Source organism: Trichoplax adhaerens, genomic scaffold (genome assembly GCF_000150275.1).
Source record: "Trichoplax adhaerens TRIADscaffold_2 genomic scaffold, whole genome shotgun sequence".
In the NCBI taxonomy this organism is placed as follows: domain Eukaryota; kingdom Metazoa; phylum Placozoa; class Uniplacotomia; order Trichoplacea; family Trichoplacidae; genus Trichoplax; species Trichoplax adhaerens.
In genome coordinates this window covers 6,003,057-6,029,829 of record NW_002060944.1, presented here as the reverse complement: position 1 = coordinate 6,029,829, position 26,773 = coordinate 6,003,057, and the positions used below count along the sequence as shown (strand labels likewise).

Sequence of the window (26,773 nt, the reverse complement as noted above, 5' to 3'; positions counted from 1 at the left end):
TTGTGGCCTCGCTGCACAAGCTTCCGCACTATCATCATCATTGATTTGTGGGTCTATCTTAACACCAATGCCTAGGCCATGTTTGTCACTATTTTTCACTATTGCATTTTTCTGTCGTATGGTAGTAATTGATCATTTTACGCAAAAATACACCGTACATGTCGAGAATACTGCAATAGAATAGATGAAAATTGCCATCTTGATCGCCTTTTACGCCACGCCATTTGCCATAATCCCATGTACAGCCTACTGTATTGTATTGTATACGGTAAACTATTACTGTCATGGCGTCTGTGAATTCACATGGATAAGACCGAGAAATATACTGGCATTTAAAATGATTTAAATTGACGTAAAAGAATAAATTAAAGAATAGATGATAAAATTAAGTCTTAATATCGCTATCTAATAGGTTAAATGGTTGAAAGGTTTAAGGATGGAGACGATACACGATGAATATAGTTGGATAACTTACCTCTCTTCGACATGTTTGCTTGACCGTGTCTAAAAAATCCAAAGAGGGAAATAGAAAGTCAATGCGCATGCTAACTTGGATTGCTCCTGGCTTGCATCGCTTAGATTACAGATGCCCAGTACGGGCAAATAGAATGTCAATGCGCATGCTAAGTTGGTTTGCTCCTGGCTTGCATCGCTTATACAATATACAGTAGGTTACAGATGCCCTGTTCGGGGAAATAGAATGTCAATGCGCATGCCAAGTTGGTTTGCATCGCTTAGGTTACAGATGCCTGTACGTACGGATATTGGTTGAATGAACCCGCATGAACTTGGATTGCATCATGCTGCATATATGCACATGGTCGTGGTTCGGTTCTGCAGCGACTGGCATAGGAAATACACTAAGTGTACAGTCCTGTACTGTACACTGTGTCAGTCATAACCGTGAACCGAATACGTACGTGACGCAGCCCGAGTGACCGTGCCATAGGGTCACTGACGGTTAGCACTCAGTACAGTTGTATTATTGCCGGTGTACTTGAACTGAAGGGCCAGTGTGAGACTTGTGCGACAACGTTGTGATCGTCATTTATTATAGGGACGAACATAACTGACTTTGACCGTAGCTTCCTTCAAACCTTTAAATCCGCTGTAAACGATTGGAAACAGTAGCTGTCGATAAAATTCATCAAGAATGCCTATCAGTGATTCTACTAATTCTTTTAAAAAGCCACAATGGAGACCAGACGATGACGTTAGTGAGAATAAATTGAAAAAGAAATTCCTGGATGAACCTTTCGTGCCTCTCGGTGAGTTTCCCTAGCCTTGTGTAATGCCGGTTTAGCGTAGCTATGGTGATCCATCGCTTCGCTATCCTTGAATTGGTAAAATTTATCCTTACTTGATGTGCAGTAGTAATACGCGATATAGCCAATGTTGATAAATGAAATATACGGCGTTACCAGCTTAGTATAAATTGAAAAATGGATAGCATTAATAATTTAGAATGATAATTAAATTACTACATAGGTCAAATTGAATTGATTCACGTTCGAATCTTTCAGATCTTGACATGCAATAATTCAGCGCATAGGCAGTATTGATAAATGAAATGTATTACCAGCTTAGCAGAGATTAAGAAATAGAGGTCGTTTATTATGGTTAAATTAGTGCATGATCTTGCTAATACAGTAATGTCAGCTGCACACTATACTGTACAGTACATAAGGCACAGTCAAGCATGATACTTATACGTGCACTCGTATACAGACATGGACTGTAACGTAGCCATCAAGTTGCCAATAACCTTCATATACTGTAGGCATATTCAGGATGTACACTACCAAACTTTGCTACATAAATGCTATCATCTACATTTCATAATCCTAGATTGAACGTGATTGAACAAATTTTTAAATTAGGGATGCTCGGAACTTTTGGTGCTGTCGCTTATGGAATTCATCAGTATAAGAATAGGCCTGCTGGAATGAACCTTTCCCGATATATATTAAAGTTTCGAGTTCTAGCCCAAGGAGTGACTGTTGGGGCTATCATGGTTGGAGTTTGTTATTCTTATTTGAAAGATGCTCGTAAATGATTATCTTAGGCATTGGGTTGATAAGACGATGTGATTGGTAACGGTTGAAGTAGTGGCTAAACAGGCTTCATAATTATAATTAACAACTTTTAATGAATGTTTAAAACAATACATATAAATATACCTCTTATAATGCCGTATTAAAGTATACGCGAATAGAAATATTACAAAAATATTTCCATATTGCAAGACTTTGCTATGCTAAACTAAAATATTTGACATTATATTTGACTTGAACTATGGGATGCTTACCCTGATAGCTGCTACATGATATACATTATTTAGTAGACCCGTGGATATTCGTGGTATCTCAAGCTGCAGTATTACTTACTGCGTTCAAGTGAAATCTGACATCATCTAGCGTTTAATTAATTATTCGTGAATTGTGTAGATTGATTGGTACATGCATTATTTAGTAGATGCAGGTAACTGGCCAAATTGATATCATATGCATTGAAAAATGGCTCATTTACCATAAGTGAATGAAATATTGCTTGATGACAAGAGATGGTGGTCAGCATTAATTATTTTATATAATTTATCGCAACATCAACTTGTTCGGTATATACTGTCAATCTTGAAATATCTAAGATGAATGCAATTTGCGAATATTTTTATTCGTATTATATAATAATATAGTAGATACTCATACAATGTTGTTATACAACGTAGCAAGCTTTAATGATCAAGGTACAGGTAAAAGAAAAAAGTCATTGTACGAGCATATTGAACTATGTCAGTCAGTATTGGTTGTTTTAGATTTAATTAAGATATTTTAAATAACTTATTAAAATCTCAACCGATACTCATGTGAATTCAATTTTGTGAAGATGACTACAGTCAAATAAATTGAAACTATGATACCTAAAATATTAGACCAATTTTGATGTAAAAGTATAGTGTATTATGGTGACGATAGCTGTATGGCAGGTGTATTATTGAGAATAGTACAGTAGCATGATTCATGTATATTCGTCTTGCACTACCAATGAGTCTTCGAAGATAGATTGCAATAGTGTTATTTACTGTACTGCATAGGGTAGTGAAAGTTTATTAAGACAGTAGTACTATTGTGTACAGCTGGGCCATCATATAAAGAGGAAATAATAATTATATTGCCGTAGACTGCGATGCGCCAGGACAGGTACTACAGTAGTCCCTAATCAGGATCATTAAATGATTACTGTTGAAGGTTGCTTCTGGCAGGCACTACCGTAAAGAAAAGAAACGAGACAGCCAACGGCCATCAGTGCAAAATAATACTGTATTGAAAGGCTGGTCATTTTCCTGGTCATTCTACTAAACGGTGTCAATGAAATCGCCCGTGTATAGCAACTAATTTTGGATGTCAATTGTTGGACAGTATAGTGTGCCATTTCGGATATATGATATAGCTGGAAATGAGTAGTAAAATAATTAGCCTCCCAATTATTAATGTAGTCAACGACCGCTTAGCTGCTTTCGTTTTTCTTTTTTACCGTAGTCCCTGCTCCTGGTCATTGCTTACTAATATTACTATACAGTACAGTACCGGCCTAGCTATTTTACATTTCAATAGTCTTCCAGATGTATTATAGCTATTTATGACTGAAGCTGATGTACAGTATACATCATGGTTGTAATAAATTAATTTAGTAGTCCTTTTAGCAAGGAGTTTCCTGTCTAATTTCTTTTCCGGTGGATGTTATAGTCTTGCGCAGTATTAGATAAAAAAGCTCCATCCAATAATTATACAGTACAGTGTATACAGTGTGTCATATACATCATTGTTGTTATCAGAAACAGTACAGTAGTCCATGATGGAGCCCGGGCTCTATACCGTCCTTGCACTTTTTACTTTACATTCGGTACAGTATTACTACAATACAAGTACAGTCATGGCCGCAATCAATTCAATTAAATCCAAGGGAAAATTACGATATGCCACTATATTTTCCTGTTTTATCCAATTTAGAGTCTTTTTAATGAGTAGTTTCCTGTTCTATTTTCTTTCTGGTGTGAATGCTATTTAGTCTTCTAGTACTGTAGTAGACAAAAAAATTTGGATACGTAAGATTGTAATAATCGATGACTGCGTTAAACGTGTTAAAATTAAGATGCTCTATAACGTCATTGCCAACACTGCCTTAGTGTAGTAATCAAAAACTATTATTACATAATGGGTATGACTAATTTGCCCCGTGGACAAATAAGAGCAAATGAAGTCACGTCTTAGCCAATAATATATCCTATATACAGTATACCCATAATATATACTGTACAGTATACATATATGACATACTGTATACATATAGTATATACAGTATGAATAACATCAGCTTTAGTTCGCAAAACCATAAACTACTAGCAATGAATTTGGAGTTTTGTCATGGACTACAGTGCTAGAACATTCAATCAGGCAATCCCGATTGACTGGTCTAATTTCTAGTAGTCCATGGCAAAATCCAAAATTAATAGTCGTAGACATATAGTTGTACAAGAGTAAATGAAGTCACGTCTTAGCCAATAATATATACTGTACTATACAGTATACATATATGACATATACTGTACATATATACAGTACAGTACAGTATGAATAACATCAGCTTTAGTTTGCAAAACCATAAACTACTAGCAATGAATTTGGAGTTTTGTCATGGACTACAGTACTAGAACATTCAATTGGGCAATCCCGATTGACTGGTCTAATTTCTAGAAGTCCATGGCAAAATCCAAAACTAATAGTCGTAGACATATAGTTGTACAAGAGTAAATGAAGTCACGTCTTAGCCAATAATATATCCTGTATAACAGTGCAGTATACTAATAATAATATATACTGTACAGTATACATATATGACATATACATACAGTATATACAGTACAGTATGAATAACATCAGCTTTAGTTCGCAAAACCATAAACTACTAGCAATGAATTTGGGGTTTTGTTATGGACTACTGTACTAGAAAATTCAATCGGGCAATCCCGATTGACTGGTCTAATTTCTAGAAGTCCATGGCAAAATCCAAAACTAATCGTCGCTGACATACTGTACAGTACAGTACAGTATAGTACTGTACAGTATTCTACTGTACTGTACTTACGTAATCGTGAAATAAACGTTTGTCGAACGTCGCTTACACCTGGGGTGTACATTTGTAGCACGTTTTATGAACGTCAGCATATTGCCTCAACCCGTTGTAGGGAAACCTTTGTAATAATAGCTTAGCGCTCGTTTATGATTGGCTACTCAGATGCATCATGTTACATGGTGCAGTACAGTAGTTATAGTTACAACCCTATTGATGAGTGTTTTCGTAGTAACGTATTTTAGTTACCGACGTGCAGCAAGAGCGTAACGTTTGAAACTTCACCCCGCTATGTATGTCAGCGTAGAGCCGGACACGCAAGACTTAGTTCGATACAATGGTACGATACGATACCGCCGTACCATACCAGTTTTACTAGTTTATATAGAACAGTCGTGACTAATTACCATAGGACTAGTACTGTACCGGGTACTGTACAGTATATTTTTAGCACTAACGATTGTTTTCCACAGTGCACTGTAACACTTGGTCACTATTTTTGGTATCATTTTTGCCTAGTGACGTTCATAACGTTTCATTCTTTTTATTTTTGTACTGTACTGTACTGGATAAAGAAAGAAAGAAAACCTGCTACAGTGTACAGTACAAGAAGTAGGACTGTGGCCGGAAGGCTATATAAACCTTGGCGTAAACAACTCTCTTCGGACAATTTTTTCGCGAAGGCAAAGCGCTGTCTGAACGTCAAGTTGTTCTTGTGGCCGTATTTTTTTTTCTCTTCACTGCATAGGTTTGCACTCGTTGAATTTCAAATTATGACATACAAGTAGAAAGAAAATGTGAACCTCGAGTTTATTATTGGATTTCAAGTAATCTCGTTCTCGTCATACCGTTGTTGCGAATTTTGGGGGTGACATTGAATCGATTTCCGTACTTTGGACGTAATTTTTTTTGTGTTTTTCGAGAAAAATTCCTTTCCATTCCTTCGCTATGATTAGGAACGGTGACCGCTTCAAATCGTTGAAAAGTAGAAAAAAGTCGATAGACAGTTGCCTTGTGTTTAATCATGAAAATTCTCCTCTGCCCTTGGCAGTTGCAACTACTTTCTCTTGGTGCCTAGTTAACGCAAAAGGGTGACTTGCGTAGTTTGGAAATGTTTTCTGTCTTGTTCGAGAAAATTCCTTTTCTTCATTCACCATGACTAGGAACTGCGACCGCTTCAGAGCGTTGAAAAGTAGAATTTCATTCAATACACAGTTGCCTTATGTTTTATCATGAAATTGCAGCTTTTACCATTGGCAGTTTCTCAACTACTTTTTCTTGGCGTCTAGTTACAGCAAAAGGGTGACTTACGCAGTTTGGACATTTTTTTATCTTGTTCGAGAAAATTCCTTTTTCTCTATTCGTTATGACTAGGAACTGCAACCACTTCAGAGCGTTGAAAAGTAGAAATTCACTCAATACACAGTTGCCTCGTGTTTAAACAATCATGAAAATGCAGCTTTACCGTTTGGCAGTTTCAACTACTTTTCTTGGCGTCTAGTTAGCGCAAAAGGGTGACTTGCCTCGTTTGGACATAGAATTTTTTCTGTCTTGTTCGAGAAAATTCCTTTGCTTCCTTCACTATCATTAGGATTTATGACCGCTTCAGATCGCTGAAAAAATAGAAATTCACTCAATGTACAATTGCCTACTACTTAATCATGAAAATGCGGCTCTACCATTGGCAGTTTTCTACTACTTTTTCTTGGCGTCTAGTCTAGTCAATGCAAAAGGGTGACCTGCATAGTTTGGACATGATAAATTTTTCAGTTTTTTTTTTTCCGAGACAATTCGTTTTGTTTCCTTCGCCATGATTAGGAACTATGCCCACTTCAGATCGCTGAAAAGTAGAAACTTACTCAATATGCAGTTGCCATCTATTTATCACGAAAATGCAGCTCTACCGTTGGAGTTTCAATTAATTTTTCTTGGCCTCCTAGTTAATACGAAAGGGTGACTTCCGTAGTTTGGACATAGAATTTCTTTATCTTTTTTCTGCGAGAATTCGTTTTGCTTCTTCCGCTATAACTAGGATCTACTACTACTACTACTACTATTGCGTAACAAGACTTAAAAATCATGCAAAATTCGCCATACAATACAACTATCTGTTACAGTTGATCATGAAAATTGTTGCCGTTGCAGCTGTTTTACGAAGTGGTATGTAGCTTACCTTTTTGGATAGTAGCGTAGTATACTATAACATTTCTACGCACAGATTGAACATGATAAACGGCCCTACAAAGTATGTGCCAACTACTATACCAAGATGTCAAGCTAGATTGCTATCAGCACTAGCTAAAATGTACCATGTACTGTACAATGCGAACTGTATCGGATTAGAGAGATGTTTTGGCACCGAACACCGACGCCTATGGTATGTACCACATAAAATTATTGTAGCAGAAAAAACAAGTACACTGTTCAGTACAATTTAATTAAATGTTTATTTATATGTTTTAATTAAACCTTGATAAGTATGGTCGTACTACAAAATGCCTATAAAAATACACAGTAGGTTAATAGAATACGTTGTTCTGTATTGTATCCTGCAGTAAGACAATATTCAATATTACAGTAGTACGTTAAATTTTTAGATAGAAAATCATGGAGTCATCCAAATTTAAACGTCATCTTGATATAGAAGATAATAGAACATTTATTTATTGAAGACATCATTATCAATAAGTTTACTAGGATTTCATCAAATTTTGAACTTCTGAGAGTATGAAAGAATCGGGATTGGGCGGTGGATCCTTAATAACATAAATAGAAGATCATCAATGTTCAGTATACATTACCTTTGAAGATAACAAAAATGCAGTAGGATGGAAACCAAATTTAAAGATGTTTAGTTTACTAGTCGTTGCTTTGTATCTATTTTCTTCTACTACCGTATGTACAAGTGGCATGGTCTAAATGCCAGGAATACACCGATTGAAGATGTACCATAAAGAAACTTACATGGGTTAGATATTCTGCAATGTAATCGGGTTTAAGGCAGACAATATTTGCATTAATAAGCTGTTGCAGATCGATCTACGTGTTACAAACAAGAAATCACATTTAACTGAAGTCACGATAGCTGTGTCTTAATATTACTACTACAACCGCAAACATTGGATCACAAGTTGACTGGTTGACAAGTATCTGTACTACAATCGTATTTTATTAAATTCATGAATTTAACACTAGCTTGTGTAAATTGAAATATCTGTAATTTATATGCATACCGAACCGGGTTTTGTTCTGTTTGTATCGATAAAGGCATGAGTCACACCTTCAATATTAGGAAATGGAGGTTTAAGTTTCATTACCGTTGCGCAACCAGCTTCAAGTAAGCGTTTAAATCCAGATTGTCTTGTAACGTCAACCGATAGTAGGACTTTCCAACCTTTAAAAGCACCATATGGATCACCGATAATACCCTAAATAAAGCATCACATTTTTGAATTAATCTATACTTGAAAACTACTTGCTTCTTCTGACTAACAACTTTACTCAAGCAGTAAAAACGCTGACTAATATATAAGAGCAAAGTTATCATATCGATCGTTCAAAGATGAGTAAGTATACTTTTTCTTGGTTATAGATTTATTATAGTTTAGAATAGTAACTGTCTGTAGCAGTGCATCAAGTAATGTTAGTTATTGTTTTACCTGTAATTTTCTGTTGCGATTTTCCTCTTGAACTTTTTTTCGCCATCTTCGAGCTGCGATCGACAATTTAGATAACGAAGAATTATTAGCATGATCAGAGCCCCATTCGTGTTCTTCTTCCTGCGCCGTAAAAAAAACATTAACTGAATCGACACGCTGTAGTAAGTTACATCATCTTTCGTCATCCGTCTGTATTATGCAATCAATCGACTTCTAGTTACAGCAACCAAGAGCACAGATCCAGTTTTTTACTCTGCTATCTCTGTAAAAGTAATTATAATTACCGAAACAAATCTTCCAGCCAATTGACTTTCGTCTAAGAACGATTTACGAAGCAACCATTTTCCTGATGCCATAGCAGCCAGGCATTTTTCATTTCTATTGATATCACCTAGTGCGATAATTATTTATTAATTGCAGACAAAAGAATGGACATAGATGCAAATTCATTACGATACCATCAACAAATAATCGAGCAAGTTTGTTCCTGTAACATAGATTTAGAATTCGTATGCTCAAGGCTAGAAAACTAGGACATGTATAGCCAGAAGACTAAAAATTTAGAGAGACCGTAAAAAGACTATGAAATTTAGGATACGTAAGAATATTCAAGACTAGGAATTAATTATCGAGCGCGTAAACTCAGAGGAAACTAGAAAATTTTTAGCTGCTGTTCTGAAATCTAAGACCTTTAGAATGCCTATACTGAAGACTAAGAAATTTTAAAATGTATATGTATATATATATACGAACGTACAAGATAGAAAAATTTAGGATACATGTATAACAAAACAAAGAGTAGGGAACTTTAGAGTACATGTACTCAAAGCTAAGAAATTTAGAATACGTTTCTACGGTTTACCCAGAAGATTAGAAAGTTTAAAGCGTGTATACTCAAGGCTAAGAAATCTAGAATATCTATACTCAGAAGCAAATTTAGAATGCATTTACTCAAGACTAGAAAAATTTAGAATACGTAAACTCAAAAAGACTAGGAAATTTTGAATACCTCCCTGTACAGAAATCTAAGAAGTTTAGAACCTATATTGAAGACTTGAAGAAATGTAGACGTGTGCGCCCCAAGATAGAAAATTTGAAAGTGTGAATAATTATACTAGAAGATTAAGAAATCTAAAATACATAGACTCAAGACTATAGAACATTTAGAATACAATTATGCTCAAGGCTTAAAAATTTAGAATAGGTATATTTGAGACTAGGAGAAGTTACACAGCGTGTACTCAAAGGATAGAAAATTGAAGCTGTTTAAAAAAGTCAATGGTAGGACTACTTAGAACATATTGATAGAAATTCTATTAGTGAAAGTTCTCACCGACGACTACATGTGTGCAAGCTTGAGTGAAGTATTGCGTATCATAGAATACACCTTCAAGATTTTCGACAATGCCCGCGTAATTTATCTTTTCCTAAAAGGCAGCAAACATGCGCGTATTTTAAAAATACAATCAACGATCAGATACATTTTAAGATATGCTTGGTTAGAACAACTTCAAGACAGTCGTAAGAAAATTTTTTATCAAGTACTTATTGTATCGGTTAATGAATCAACATATGTATATGTATCATACGTGTATTCGTATATGCAGTGTTATATATGTATATGCAGACGTACTTGTGGTTTCATCGCAGATAGAAGAAATCGATATTGTACCTTGGCAGGCGACTACATAGGAAGAGTAAAGGATCATTTATCTCAGTAATGTTCATTTATCATCATTTACTACAAATACTTATTATTACAAATATCTTGCTCTATTTATGTATTATTATTGGTAAATCAGCTTAGTTGTTAGACGAAAACCGTTTATATTGAGTATTTACAGGGCTACAAATTCCTTCAGCTTCATCAACACCCATTGAGAGTACTTTTAAATTCGTGTCTAAAGTGATGTCAAAGTAAGATATTGTTCGTTATCATTCTTAGCAAATACAAGAAACTGTTTCTTCAGTTATAGATAGACAGACTATCAAAGCATCTCAGCAAGCAGTAGAATTCGATATTTTAAAAACGTTTTCATCAATGATCATACACCACGTACTGGATAAATGGACACCAAATGATGCAGGAGATTGCCGTCCGGTATTAATCTTTACTCTAGATATGAATACATATGAATAATGATAAAATAAGCATCAAAATTCAAGATCGTTTTAGCATCAACCATTGTCGTACTAACATTTGACGCATAGCCCACTTCCAACACGACTACAGTGCATTACTACGACTACAAATAATGACTTTATTCTATAAGCTATTCGGTCCACTCCACAAACTTGACAAGTCTCTACGTTCTAAACTACTAAATGACATGGGTATGATAAAGAATAGGTATTTATTTTTTTCATAATTACGTTAGTGTATTGTAATGTAGTGTTTCTGATTTTATAGTAAGTAAGTGCAGTAGTCCTACGGTATGTTGTTTAGAATTTGATATTTGCCACATAACCAGCACAACAGTACTGTTGTTGCGCCAAAATTGCAATTCGTTATTGTTAGGAGTACCTATCCTTGCTGTCACAAGTTTCGTTTAGGTCATCACGTTCAGAATCTGTTTTCTCACCACTGCGATTTCGTCTTAGCCGCGCTTTTATCCTTTCCCGCTCCTGCCTTAGAAAGTTATTTTTTTGTGTTTTTTTTTGAGTTTCATCATTCGAATACAAACAGGATGACAATATGTTTAAGAATATGTCTAATGACAAGAATGACACAATACCTTTTCTACACTGAGTAATTATGAATTACATGAAATAAAGCTGACTACATTCAAAAGAGTATTGGTAAGTGGCACTATATAGCTAATGGACAATAGCGCAAAGAGAAGAGATTTCTTACCTTCCAGCAGGGTCATCATATGTAATTGCCTCCGTTTGAGAATAATCAGAAGTAGATTCGAGGGATGCGGACGCTGGTTCACCTTAATAGTAGCGTCGACAAGTGAATACAAGTAACAATTATCGTTGAATAATATCTTACTATGATACAGAAAAAGTTACACCTTGGCTAATATACCGTAGTATCGCTTATATGTACTAAATTACCTGCTGTAATCTTGTTGGCCAAATTTTGCGCCATTTTTCTGGTTATGCGATGTGTCGTTTGATTAGTTTTGCTTGCCTATGGAAAACAAGCACGGTACTACAATATTACTATCAATTCATCCTGACTATTCAATGGGTCAAGTAAGTCAGCCTTTTTAACAGTATAATTTACAAAGCAAGAAGTGTGTACCTCTCCACTAGTAGGAATATCCTTTGAATCCGGAGTACCTAGAGAAGAAGCAGCGTATGCGTACGAATAGTTACAGAGAATGTTACCATATTCAAATCGTGGAAAAGTACTAAGGGAAGGTAGCCTCGAATTTTCAACACTACGGTAGAAAAAATATCCAGTTATATCTTACAGGAGAGAGATTTCCGACTTTTCTTGCGACTACTTCTTGTTACCCTGGGGAAAGATTAACAGTAAAGATTTATGGATCCCTAAAGTTAATAGTAGAAATCCCGGATACGTTACCTAGTTACTTCAATCAGTTCGTCTACATGTCTTTTAAAATCTTCACGTGATTCTAGCGTTCCTTCCTGATAATTACAGCAGCAGGTTAGTAGTAGCATTGATATGATATCTTAATTGTGTACTCTATGTATATCTTACCCTGTTATCTTCATTTTCGATTTCACTTATATGACCTACTAGTAATCAGACATTAAATATATAGATTATTAACTTTTTGCTATCTATTTTATAGGTTGAATACTACAATTGATAGAAATTTTGGTCCGGTATCTATTACCTGAATTATCGAATCCGGTATTGTCATTTTTGTCTATTTCTGGGTCTAAACCCGAATCATCCAAAAATTTTTCAACTTGATTACTTTCCGGATTTAGGCTACGCCTTGTTCTTCGCCTTTTCCTGACCGGCTCATCCTTATTAGGAGATGAAGATTGTTGCAAATCGATGATATATTATAAAACTAGATAATTTATAGTTTCAGTATACCTTTAGTTCTTTCTCAGTCCTGGATAACACGGACTTACAATAATAAAACAAATTAGTATTAGTTTCGATTATATACCATAGAAATGAATTTCAAATGTTAAACTGCTATCAAAGCTAGTCAATATAAATTATAATTATAATATATACAATAGTCATAATATACAGTTAATAAGGCAGTCAAAGCAATACTTTAAGTTAGGTTAGTTTTCAATTATATACTACAGAAACAAAATACGAATCTGTCATTGTTAAATAATAGTGTATTAAAAACTAGTCAATAAATACATTTCTGGGTTGCGTGTAGAATCATTTTTGTATATTCTGTGAACGAAACGTTATTAGGCAATAAAAATTTGATATTGTTTACCAAATTTAATTTAGGATTGTAAGTTATTGGATAACTAGATTCTTCTAGTCGGCGTTTTTCTGTTAAACACTAAAAAATTTAAAATGAACATTTTAACATTGTTAACGACTTCAAATGTGTAAGAATTAATTTTGTAATAAATACAAGTCATTATATTTATAATCTGATTGTCGAAATTTACTGCTTTTAACCAAGAAGGTGATACTAAAATAGCCTTTGCTTTCTTTGCTGCCTTCAACTCTCTGTTATTTTCGGTCGCTTTTCCCTATCATTATTACATTTGATACAGAGTTGATTAGCACTTAATTTTAGGCGTGCAACGGCTGTGCTCAATGCATATATAACACAGTATCAATCAATTGAACTACTAATTACATACAGTACTGCGTACTTTTTCAAACAAATTTGGTAATGGTGTGATACATTTATCATTATCTATTTGGACGCGAGTTAGCGTCACATCCGCTACCTGATAGATAAAATGAGTACAGCAATCCTCAAAGGTCCAACGCCAGTCGGCTCCTAGTTGTGAAGCTTCTCTTTCAAATTGACCTTGTATGAGTTATAATATAGCACGATTAGACGTTAATCGTCGAATTTCCCGAATAAAAGCACAGAACTTACGATGACTTGAGCTTAGTTTTTTACTTGCAGAAATTGTTACACCTTTCAGAACTGTCGACTGTGAATAAAGCAAATATAACTTGAGCTGAATATTATTGCATCGTATATTCCAACTGACTTACTTCACTTTCAAAAACTTCTACGGGGTTTCCATTTTCTTTATCGTCATCCGTTAACTCCTTTTTGTTATCAGAGTTCGCTATCGTTGGCTCTTCGCAATTATCTTCTACTGGATCAATTACTAACTGAAAATCGGATATGAAACACAATCACACTAAGTTCAACTTGTAAAAATAAATTGAAAAATTTAAGACGATTTGGATACCTATGCCAACAACGCTTTAAGCCGATAGTCCTTATAGTACGAGTACAGTATAGGCGGACCTCGGCAATCGTAAGCAGCGCTATATAAGTATCAATGTTGTACACATCTTACCGAACGTACTGCATCTGGCACGGAAGTTTCAACTGGCTTTAATCTTTCGGTTGTATCAGGAACCGGCTGTACAGTATCCATGGTTGTGGTATTTTCTGTAGATTTTACAGAGGATACAAATTCGTCGACTATGTACTGATTTTCGACGGCTCTCTCTGCTGCCTCGCAAGATGCTATCAACCACCTAAAAAATCAAATGACTTTGTTACAAAAGCATAGTCAGTTAGTAAAAATTTCTAAGTATACATACTTCTCAGAGACAGTTGGTATTTTCCACTTCTTTGCGGCGCCATATTTCGAACCTGATGGTTTAATTAGCAGTAAATGCGTACTTGGATAAAGTTTACCTTGCGGCAACCTTACTAGCTGCTCCTGAAATCTATTTAATATAGAATCAATTTCCATTAAGTCTTCAAAACAAGCTTGAATTTCTTATAATGTTTGAAACTACTGTACAAAGACTTCATTACCTTCCTCCTACGAATCGTATCAATTCAATTAAATAATTTCTTAAAGATCCGGAAAATTGACTAAATAGGTTCATCAAATACCAGTTATTATTAGTCAGATAAGTAAAATTTTAGAAGCTACGATTACATACCTAATAGATAGGACACAATCCTTTAGTGGGTTGACTCCAGCCGGTAAATAAAAGGGCTTGTAAAAAACAGATTCACTAATATCTTTTAGTTGTTTCACTTCAAGACAATCCTCCTAACCGTAATTAAAATTCTGAGATTAATTTCCGTTAACAGGCACTTTAGTATTATTGTTAAGCAAAGATTACAAAACGTACGAGATAATAAGTAGTTACACAGGGTAAATTCCTTAATGATGAATTTTCATCCTCAGATTCATATATACATGGAGGAGTGATTATCATATCGGCTTGTAAAGAATTTGTCAATACTTGGCCTGAAAATTTAATTACGCATATTTTTTATTTACAAAGTAAATTTTACTTCAGGATTTAAAACACTCCTTAAACGTGGCATTGATAACCTCAAACTGATATCGATAGTATAAAATTAAATACCTCACAGTTAACAAAACTTATTTACCTCCATTGGTTTCTATTATTAGCTGTAACTGGGTGATGTGAGCTTCTGTAAATCCACAAATATAAAGTTTCTTTCCACAAAACAATTCGCTTGGAGCTTTCTTAGAATCTACTCAAAAGTTAATGAGCTTAATGGAAGATAATTCTTGCTAATGTACTCGAGAAGCATTATCTTATAAAAGTAATCTTTACCATCAACAGGTACATATTGATTGATAATCTCAGTCACATCTCCATAGTCTGATTCGGCAAGACTAAGGCCTACATTTTTCCTCTTACGGGAGGGTTGCAAGGAAGTGCTACTGTTTCTTTCTCTACATGATGAAAATTATTGATGATAAGTAAACCCAACGTACAGTACTACACGAGATGTAAAAAATTTAAACTCCGCTAGTACCGCTTTTATAGCAATTACTGTAGTCTATACTCACGCTTTTGCATTCACTAGATAATCATCTTCCGGAAGCTTTATCCCATTTTTAGATGAGTCTATTAACCAGCGTACAGAGACAACAAACGGTCTATTCGCAAAAATTAAGTATCCTCATTTTATATATAATACCAGATATTGATAGTAATTATGCGTATATGCATATATTGCCTTACTGAGATTTTAAGGCTTTTAAATCAGTAGGATTCCATAAGCTATCTTCCGATATTACGACGTGAGTAACTGAATCTTCCAAAGTATTAAATCTGGTAGCCGTAGTTGTATACAATTGAAATAATAAGTTACGATCCTAAAACTGTATCTGTATAACTTGTTCATTTTTTATTCATTTTAGAATTTCAAGGGCAACTTAAGCCTGTACACTGTAGTTACCCATAACAAGAAATGGCATTACCTTGTGCCTCCACCAGAATTAATCACACTTTGTAGTTGACTTTGCTGAATTTCATTAAAACCGCTTAATAAGATCTAAACGTAAAGAGATATAAGCAGGTTCGTAAGATCTGTTATAAATGCATGTTAATATAATAGATTAAACCTTGCATCCATCAAGAAAGAATGAGCTGTGTTCGGGGATGGTAATATCCAACTTTGTTTCTCTAGATTCGCTCTTCTTAATTTCCTCTAGACTTCTTATCTGTGATTGCCGATTTGTAGATGAATGCGCAACTTCTCGGCCTATAAAATCAAGCGTATGCGTATGTCTTAATTTTAATACAGTATAAAACACTAAACAGCCTTACGCATGGTTAAATCTTCTAAACTACTTACTTTTTGCATGTTCGTTACTTTTCGAGCTTTTATTAACACAAATATATTTATTTTCACTCAGTGCACCTTTAGCTTTCAAGCTGTCATAGAACCACTAAAACGTAAAATTCAGAGTTGTTACAAACAGTAGCTATACATTAACGTATTGGACAACACAAAATAGATAACTCTCATTGCAGGATTTTAATACGAAGAAATTTTACAGCTAAAATACCTTAGTTAATACACAATGAATATTCCATTGTAAAGCATATTCATATTTATCCCCTATTTACATAGATAAAGTTATTAAAGTTGGAAGAGTAATTATATTAGCAAACTAACTTTATATACTGTAATCGTTATTGATTATCATTACCAACCTTTCGGTACGTTAACCAATAGATGTGTGCACCTCTGATCTAATTCCGGCGAATAACTGCCGCCTAAAGTAATACATCATCAAGAATGAAATATTACATGTTTAGAAACTCAATTGTTTTTCTAGAATATGATAGATATCCTTGCATTGCTTCGTGAAAAATAATATCTTTAATAATGTCTTATTATCGTCGAATCTAACAATATCGTACCATTTACAGTAATTAGTTTATCAATATTTCCTCTTTCCTCTTTATCTAATCCAGTTACACAGATTGTACATCCAGAAAATATCGGACACAGATGTTTGTTCTGAAATAATTGCAATCATTTTAGTTAGGTAATGTCTTACAGTACATAGTTGAATTAAATCGAAAATGACATTTATTAAGTGATCACAAAAAATTATACCATAAAATTCTCATCTGTTGGTATTATTGGCCTGATGTAATAGAGTGGACAAATAAAAAATTTCAGTGTAATATCTGTTATGTCGATTGCACGCAACTAATTGCTCAATTACCGATCTTGTGATAATTTCCAGCTTTCTGTTACCCATGTTGGAGAAACGATTGATTTGCCTATTGATAATGCAACCTAGTGTATGTGATAACATAATTATAACTCGTCAGGAATGGGAATCGAAAGAATATTACAACACTATAGTAACCGCAATTAAGTCGGAACCTGATATTTTTTTGATCCAACCTCGCCAGCAACTAGATGTGTTACCTAGCAAATTCAATATTGGGTGAACGTGTAATTATGTTTCATTATGCATCGCTTCTTATATAACACAGCATGATTAGCTAGCGTAGAATAAATATTTGCAAGAGTTCTACTTGCAGTTTTGTTAGTATATGAGACTTACATCTGTTGTTAAGTGAGGATTAACTTTACCACCCATCATTTTAATAAGAGAATGTAGTTCATCCTAAATTTATGGAATGCAACAACAGTTACGTATATTGTAGAACAGTTTTCAATCGATGGCTCACGATATTTACAATCTCTGCTACAAAGGTATTTGGTTATTTTTAAAATTCTATGCGATATTGCGTAGTATATGGACTTATATACAATAGCTCACCCGGTCATCCTTTGATAAGTTGGTACAACATATTACTAGATCTTTCATAACAAAATTGAAAACAGGATACGGAGAATCTAGCAGTGGCTAAGGATGAAAATAGGAGAAAATCAACGAACCTATTATTTTACTATTAGAATTAGACTGATTGACTAGTTTAGTTGAATATCAATAACGTTAGTTGTCGTTCGTTTTTTAAACAACATCTATAGTATTGCCAATACAACTAATTTACCTCTTTTTTCGTAATGCTGTGTTCCAGACATTGTGGGCCAACAATTCTAAACACGTGAAAAAAATTTTAACAATAGATACAATTTTAGTGTAAATTATTAGAAAATTAGTAGTTGTGGATATGGACATAGCAGAATCTTCTCTTATAAATAAGAATATGATTTATTTTAAAGTTAATTTTACCAGTTTTAAAAATAATACTCAAACAAGTAAGCTAACCTGGCTCCAATTTGCTTCAAGTGCTCAAAATATTGACCAGAAAAAGGATCTAAAACGTATGTTACATCACTCTCGAATTTCTTTTTATGTACTTCTTCCAATTTTGTCCAATGTACAACGTAGCCTTGACGCTTGACAAGCTATCAGAATGAAGCAGTTGCATTAACTGATTTATTATACTATAGCGAATAGTCTAGCTGAAGTGGATGTGCAAAGTTATGGTAAATTTATTATTAAATAAGTAATTCATTGGGCATGAATTTATATGTTGACATGGGGATGTATAAGAAATGATTTAGTTTAATAAATAATTAATTTTATATTTCAGATGTCCTCGATGATATGATATTGAGTAATAAAATAAATTATTAGTCTACTGCACAACTAAAGGTGATAGCGTTTGATATATTTAAATGACATAAACTGTACAGTAAAATTAATTAATGGTAGTAAATTGTTAACTGTAAACTAAATTGATCAAGATTACAAGGTAGTACAAGATTTTGCTTTCTTTAACACCTTTTCAAGTTTTCGTAGTTTTGTAAGTCTAGTAGTATCTCCGCATACAAGTTCTAAATGATTAGATGGATGATAACCAGGCATTTCATCTAGTAAGAGAAATAAACAATTAACGATCAATAAAGCTTCATTAAAATATACACCCCATGATAGAATACTAATCATTTTGTATTGATCGTGGTCAAGTACAGGCTGTACTTGAAAAAGAAATAATAGCCTAAGGTAATATAGCCGTACATAGGTCTGCCCGGTCTTAAACAATTCTACATTAACTGACTTTAATAGAAATGATTATGCATTTTATAACGTGGTAAGAAACGAACAGATCCGTAAATTGCAATTGGAATGGGCTGCTTTATGCTTTAGTTGGAATATAGCCTACTCAATTTATGGACAATTGTACTATGCTAAAATTACAAATTAATTTTGAATAAGCTACCACTAAACTTATCGTGATTACTTTGGGTTTTCTCGGTTTTTGATAGGCTACTGCATGTATAACATTTGCAGAATTTGGCAATGAAATCGTGACACTATATTACAGTAAACGCATGATATAGTAGTCTTAGACACACATCTAGACAATAACTTTTTATTTTGGATAGTTGTATATTGTCGTGTATTACTACGTTTGATTAGTCAAGCTGAATCGAACTCATGGTGTGCACTGAGCGAGTGTACCCTATCATACCTCCAAAATAATACTATGTTTACTGTATACGCAACAAGTTACAGTTGAAATAGAAAAATTGATACTATATAAAGAGAAATAATACATGGTTTGGATCAATGTTGATCCCAATACATATATCTACTAATGATAGACTTTCTGTAGATGTTGCAATCCATTGGTCACGTAATCTTTGTTGCCATTCACTCAAGATGTTAACAAAGGTGACCATAATTATCAGACATTTTCACTCATGATGCAATAGGATAGGGTTAAAAATAGGCGATTGTACAATATTTCTACTTTATCATCATTCAAGAGTATTTGTTATACCTATATAGTACAGCCTATTGGGGGATGTCTATTTGGTAATCAAGAGGTAATTGAATAAAGTTGCCTAATCTCTTAATCCTATCGATAGAAGTCTACCGATGTATTTCAAATTTAGATACAGTTGGTGGTGTTGTAAGCAGCTATAATACTGGCAGCTCAAACGTAGTATTCTCGTACTCATCAAGAAATACGGAAATAAAGATAAAAGTAGAGTAAGGTGATCTATCGTTGAGTACAACTTCCATAAAGTCAACTGACATACCAGAGCCTTGGTTCGATGTAGCCATTAGTCACCATTTGGTTGTTGTCGGTGTCGAAAGTGGTTGGTGGATGTTTGCTATAGTGCACACCAATATCGGCGGCTACACTTGCTTTGAACAAGTTTTCCCTCTCTTTGACTTACCACTTTTCTGATAGAAAGGAGCAGTCAAGTACTATCTAGCAATGTGTTCAAGTTGGACTTTCGACTAGAACAACTGTTCAAGACTGGAGCATATAAATGTCCAAAATCAGTAGATTATCCAGGCATCCGAATTTGATTGCCATGACAATGCTATCACTACACCTCAAGATGGAAGAAGTCACTCTTGACTCACCTGGTTCAAATCTTGCGTTCTACTGATTATCAATGAATGGATTGATTGATTAGAAGTAAAAGGTTCCTTTCTGATACCCAATGCAAAGATGATTGCAGTATCACACACAGTACAGATGGAATCTGTTGGAGCCGAATCTTGCAGAGTTTCTAGCCTGCCAAAGAAGAAGATTTAGGGCTTATTTTTGAAATGTTTCCAGTGACTGCAGCGCACATTACTGATCAGTGCACATTAGTACAGTAGTAGTTTTATTCATTACAGTAGAGTACTGTACTGTACATTACAGTAGTGTTGTCACCATACTGTCCGTTACTGTACAGTATGGTGTGCAGGGCTGCACGCACAGTACATAGTACTGTAGCTTGTGGTACTGTACTGTACGAAAATTCATACTGTACGGTATGTACAGTACAGTACAGCACTGTATCTGGAGAGCCATTATTTTGTTTGTTTTGTATACTGTACTGTGTGGTGATATCAGATTTCCCGCCACTGTACTGTACAGTGTACAGTACGCAGCGTACGATACTTTCCATTGGACTACAGTACTGTAGCTTCATTGATAGTACTATACCGTACTGTACCGTCCTGTCCTGTACTGCACCAGTGCACATAGATCGATTTGGAAAAGGATCGCACAGGAGAGGGGCTAGTGAGAATATGAATCTATCTACAGTATATTAGAGTACAGTGCTATACTGTATACTACTGTGTAGAATTGATTTGGAAAAGGATCGCACAGGAGTGGGCTACTACCTGACACAACAGAATATGAATCTATCTATATTAAAGTACAGAACTATATACTACTGTATAGAATTGATTTGGAAAAGGATCATCTGACAGGTCTATCAAATAGTAATACTATCTGTTAAATGAGCACATTATCGTAAACCGTCAGCAAAGCAACGGGAGTTTGCACTAGTATAATTGATTTGGAAAAGGATCGCACAGGAGTGAGCTACTACCTGACATAACAGAATATGAATCTATCTATATTAAAGTACAGTGCTATATACTACTGTATAGAATTGATTTGGAAAAGGATCGCACAGGAGTGGGCTACTACCTGACACAATAGAATATGAATCTATCTATATTAAAGTACAGTACTATATACTACTGTATATAATTGATTTGGAAAAGGATCGCACAGGAGTGGGCTACTACCGGACATAACAGAATATGAATCTATCTATATTAAAGTACAGAACCATATACTATATAATTGATTGAGACGAAGGCAGCTAGCATATGACATCACTTAACGGTGTATGACATATACAGTACAGCTGTACAGTACATCTGTACCGTGGCTACATTGATTACATACACCACGGTACAGCCTTGAAACTTAATCCAGGAAGCGATCGCATAAAGTCTTCTGTTTTGATCGCTTATTCCCCAATTCAACGAGTGATTGATCTTATTCTATCACTGTAACGTTATGATATTGCAAAAAGTACCTCAATGTCGTACACTCACCTCTTAGATATTGTAGTATGAGCTCTACGAAAGCAATACTCAACTGCCAAAAGAAAGCTCTTGCAAATTCAATTTGTCAAAACTCATTATATCATCTATTCATGCTTGAATTAGTTCCATGACGCCGATCAAACTGAGCTCGTCAGAAATAATCATAATTTTAGACCCATTCCCCTCTTTCAATTGAAAACACGATGGTGTGATGTTGTAGCCGTTGAGATAACGAGCTAGAACGTATCGGCCTACACTCCGGTAGGCGCCTCTATGGATAGATGAAGGCTGTGATGGGCAATCCATTGTAAGCACTAGGGTACAGATGATCACATAAGTTAGATGAAAGGGAATAGAGGTACAATACTTTATTAAGAAGAGAAAGAAGAATAGCAGATTCTTACGAACGTCGCACGTCTCGGGTTAGAATTGACGAGCATCGAGAGAGCTATCGCCTATGAACTCTTTTACATATCATACAATAACAATATAGACTGTACTTTATACAGACAGATAGAACATTCACGCATTTATATTCACTACTTGAAATATTGTGATTTGCAAAACATACTAAGACATAAGCTGAATTTTTCACCGACTCGATATTATTTATCTTGGATTATCTTTAACCATTGTTACAATTCATTTTATCGGTGATAAAAATTGATATTTTGAGCAATTGAAATTGTTCATGCTACACAAACTTCTACAACAATACTATCACATCAAAAGCTGAGTTTGTAATATGCTCGCTGCCCTGTGATACCGCTGGATATCCTAATTTTAGCTTTATCAACATTACTGGTCGTTAAAATACTTAGCCATAGTCTAGGATAAATATGAGATAAATGAATACGCGTAAATAATGGCAGCCATTTACAGTACTGTATTGTGCATTAATGAATTAAAGTTACAATATCTATTTTGAGGTATTCAACATTTTACACGAGTTTGCATGATAATTAATTATAGAATTTAACTTATGCAAATTAATAAAAGGCAAATTTTACGTTTTTTCATATGTTTGATCATGTTACATATAAGTTCATAAAATCAGTATGAAGTAGATTATAGAATTACAAATATTTTTTCCATTGTTTCAATCTTAAAGTGGAGTAAGTTAATATACAAATCGAATATTTCATTATTTTAATACTACAGTATATTAAAAATAAGAAAATAATAGCAACATCAAGCATATATTCTTGAAAAAATGAAATTTGATACTGCTGTGGTCGTAAATGTCGAGCTCCGTTTGTCTTATATACATACTCAATCCAATCAACAGCTTCATGTCTTGGCGTTCGAGGCCTTCCTTTTAATAACTTAGAAATTCTTCTTGCATTTTGCTTATAACTACAATTTAATAATAATTTCAAAATAGAATAATAAATTGTATTATTCAATATGGAAGTAGAGATTCTTTTAAACCTTTTCTCTCCATCTACACTTGAACAACCTTAATGTTACAATTTACGGCCATCATATGTGTAATTGCAATATAACCATAATCACCAATTCATTAAGTTGGATATATTACAATCGCATAGATTTTGCACACAACTTTTGATTACAGTAGTAAAGTGTATGACATGTAATTACGGGTTCAGTGTAAAAGTATTTCCATCATTTAAAAGATACAGTGCCTTCCTCTCCATAGTTATAATATTGTACAATGCTTGCTATAGTATCGTATCTAATACCACTGTTATATTAATTGATTACAGTGATGGATTGATAACACTAAATTAGTGAATTGATTAACACAACTGTCGTAATATCAGGCGGATTAGGGTATATTTTGAGGTTTACTAATGTATACGCATAGAAGTATCACACTTTAAAAGTGAAACAATTTGAGAATACTCATACACGTAACTGAAACAGCGATTAGATTCCTGATTATTCCACGATATAGCATAAATTATTGTATATACAGTTTACGAGTATTCATATACTACACATATACTGTACAGGATTATAAGCGCATTATATAAAGTAGCTTAACTTCATTAGTACGTATTAGTGTATTGATAATTAATTATAATGAAAGAGTGAGATCTTTTATACTAGTAACTAATGGAATACAGCACAGAATTATTTCCATGATATTGGCAACAGCCTTATAATGGCTACTTCTTTCCGTTCATAGCACAACTACCGAAAATGATAACCTTGTAATGAATAAATACAGATACTTTTTCGTTTACTACATCGATATTAATTACCTTTAGGATACCTTAAGACTTTAAAGTTATTATAAGCAATCTAAAGCAATGATAAGCATGGTGAAATCTTACCTCGGATTATTAACTACCTCCATCACCGCGTCATAAATACTATCAGTCGTTAGATTGGTAGAATTTAAACCTATACCAATGCCAGCCCGACTGATCTGAACTAAATTTGTTTCTTGTTCAGGTACATAAGGTAATCCAATCATTGGAACTCCATGGTAAGCTCCCTCATACATTCCACTTGGTCCACAATGAGTGATAAATGCTACAATATTAGGATGACCAAGTAAATCATTTTGAGGTACCCAATTTTCAATTCGAATGTGATCATTAGAAATATTATTTGATAAATTCGATGAATGCTTCCATATAACTTTAAAGGGCAATCGACTTAAACTGCGATAAGCAACCATAACTTGATCATTGCTAAATTGAAATATACTACCTAGAGAGACAAGGACAAATCGTTGATAAGGACGAACATTACTAATGAAATCGTCTAGGTGATGGGGTAACGCTGATGGCGGCTGTGGCGTTAAAGGTCCAACCAACTGAACATTAGGCATAAGTGGTCGGGCAAATTCTAGGGTAAAATCAGCTGAAATTAACATTAGGGCAGGCTTCAATTTTAATTGACTTGCATCAATTTCAACATGATATTCTTGCCTTAGCTTTTCGATCAATCGATAAACAAAAATATGGCTTGCAATAGTATGGCCACACCATACAAGAGTATTGGTAGTACGTTGTAAAAGATTCATCTTATCAGAGTATCCTGTTCCATATTGTGGTATATAAGCCAACGGGTTTGGGCTATTCATCAATCTCATAGGAGCATTAAGACCAACGCTGGACACTATGACATAAGTTAAATTAAGTATTTCTGGTAATATGTAAGCGCATGGTAAAGATCGATCACCAATCATAAGATCGAAATGGCTAAATCGCCGACGAAATTGACTATGGCTTAATACACAATCACAATAGTGCGATTGCCATGCCATAACTTTTTTAATAACTTCGAAATTATTTGTGCTTGCTGTTAAATTATTAATTACAGCAGCGCTGAAATGATCACTAACTGCATAGGTTGCCGTGGCAGTACGAATTGAAGGAATTACTTGTTCCTCTTCAACCAATATGACGACCTATAAATCAAAAATTCAAATGATAGTTAGAGAAGGATGCTGAAAAAATTCTTAAGATGCAATGATTTCAAGTTGTGAAGAGGTTATGAGTTTAATAACGAGACTGTGTTACCTTATTAGTAGTACAGAAGTCAATAAAGTTAAAATTAAAATACCAAAGTCATCAAAGAATATTTCTTTAAATTAATTTATATTACAAAAATGGAAAACAACTTACGGCCTATTTATTTATCAAAGTAGCGAAAATGACAGCAATTACTTATACTGTAAGTATAAATGACAACTACTATCCTACTCCCATTGAAAATCAGACGCTACGTCTCCGTATGTCGACATTATACTAGATTTGTGTTCATTTATCATTGCCATTGGAAAAATAGATTAATCTGTTCAGAATATCAAAGTACTGTAGTGGGTTATTCGTTGGTAATTTATTATTAATTCTTCTCACTAGTGAATTTTTTTCTATGAAATCAATCTTAGCATGAAGCTATACAAACAAGCGCGGCTAAATTTCGTCATTATGCTTGCAATGTACAACAGTATTCTATTTGTACAGTGTATACGAATCCTTATTAGTTGATATTACTGTATTGATACATTAAAATCCTGATCTAACGAAATGCTACTATAGCTTCTTCATTTAGTTGTAATGACAAAAAGATCAGATTTAAGTATAGTCTTATAAAAATCTTACTATTAATCACATATTGTTGGCAGTTACTTTTCTTTTAGCTACCGTACCAATAAATAGAAGCAATTGAAGCATGTTTAAAGCCATTGAATATTTCCGTATATTTGTGGCATGCAAGTATTGTAAGGTATTACATCATAAAATACTTTTTCTAACACTCGTACATCCAACAAAGTTAAAATGTACGTTATAATAGTAAAGTGATGATCAATTTCAATAGTAAAAAAGTAATTAGGCAGTCTGAAGATGAGAATGTTTAAATTATTGCTATTTTTTGCGATAGCTTTATTCTTTAATAGTATTATTTTCAGTAGCTACATTAGGAAATGCCGCAGAGCTATGAGAAAAAGTTCTTTATTTTATTTTTACAAGGAAACCAAAGTATAATTTATTAATGTTAACATGACCTAATCTATATAATAAATATTAAATTTGTTGATGTAATTTAAATAACAGTTATTAGTAAATGGTTACCTCATGACCGCGATTTTGTAACTCTGCTCCAATAGTATCCATTACTAGAAGATGACTTGTGCCGAATGACGGTAAAAGAACAACTTTTATACTTGTCACAACGTTCATAAGTGATGCAATAAGAAGGAGACAGCGAATATATTTTTGTGTAAATGTTGCCATTGTAGATTGACTAAAACTACAAAAATAATCCGTATAAAAAGG

The 26,773-nt window shown here is 34.1% G+C and overlaps 2 protein-coding genes across 2 annotated transcripts; both read right to left on the bottom strand.

Moving 5' to 3' along the window:
- Positions 1-7,823: 7,823 nt before the first annotated feature.
- TRIADDRAFT_53583 (uncharacterized protein) lies at positions 7,824-19,106 on the bottom strand (the record flags this gene model as incomplete). The annotated part of the gene is made up of 42 exons (XM_002109454.1): positions 7,824-7,886; positions 8,095-8,169; positions 8,364-8,558; positions 8,790-8,909; positions 9,074-9,180; positions 10,123-10,216; positions 10,423-10,473; positions 10,632-10,690; positions 10,850-10,905; positions 11,314-11,418; positions 11,644-11,725; positions 11,850-11,925; positions 12,040-12,178; positions 12,325-12,389; positions 12,463-12,500; positions 12,602-12,737; positions 13,178-13,246; positions 13,359-13,442; positions 13,569-13,729; positions 13,802-13,859; positions 13,924-14,046; positions 14,238-14,421; positions 14,488-14,616; positions 14,708-14,767; positions 14,839-14,951; positions 15,034-15,152; positions 15,299-15,406; positions 15,490-15,611; positions 15,729-15,818; positions 15,904-15,993; positions 16,143-16,216; positions 16,287-16,426; positions 16,520-16,613; positions 16,734-16,786; positions 16,882-16,944; positions 17,092-17,191; positions 17,588-17,611; positions 17,751-17,813; positions 17,970-18,056; positions 18,205-18,250; positions 18,423-18,562; positions 18,942-19,106. 42 exons carry the CDS (start codon positions 19,104-19,106, stop codon positions 7,824-7,826), a joined length of 4,020 nt encoding a protein of 1,339 aa, XP_002109490.1.
- A 3,635-nt stretch (positions 19,107-22,741) lies between these two features.
- TRIADDRAFT_53582 (uncharacterized protein) lies at positions 22,742-26,731 on the bottom strand (the record flags this gene model as incomplete). Its single annotated transcript, XM_002109453.1, has 4 exons — positions 22,742-22,844; positions 23,289-23,372; positions 24,317-25,401; positions 26,570-26,731. The coding sequence occupies 4 exons, from the start codon at positions 26,729-26,731 to the stop codon at positions 22,742-22,744; spliced, it is 1,434 nt and encodes a 477-aa protein (XP_002109489.1).
- Positions 26,732-26,773: the final 42 nt, after the last annotated feature.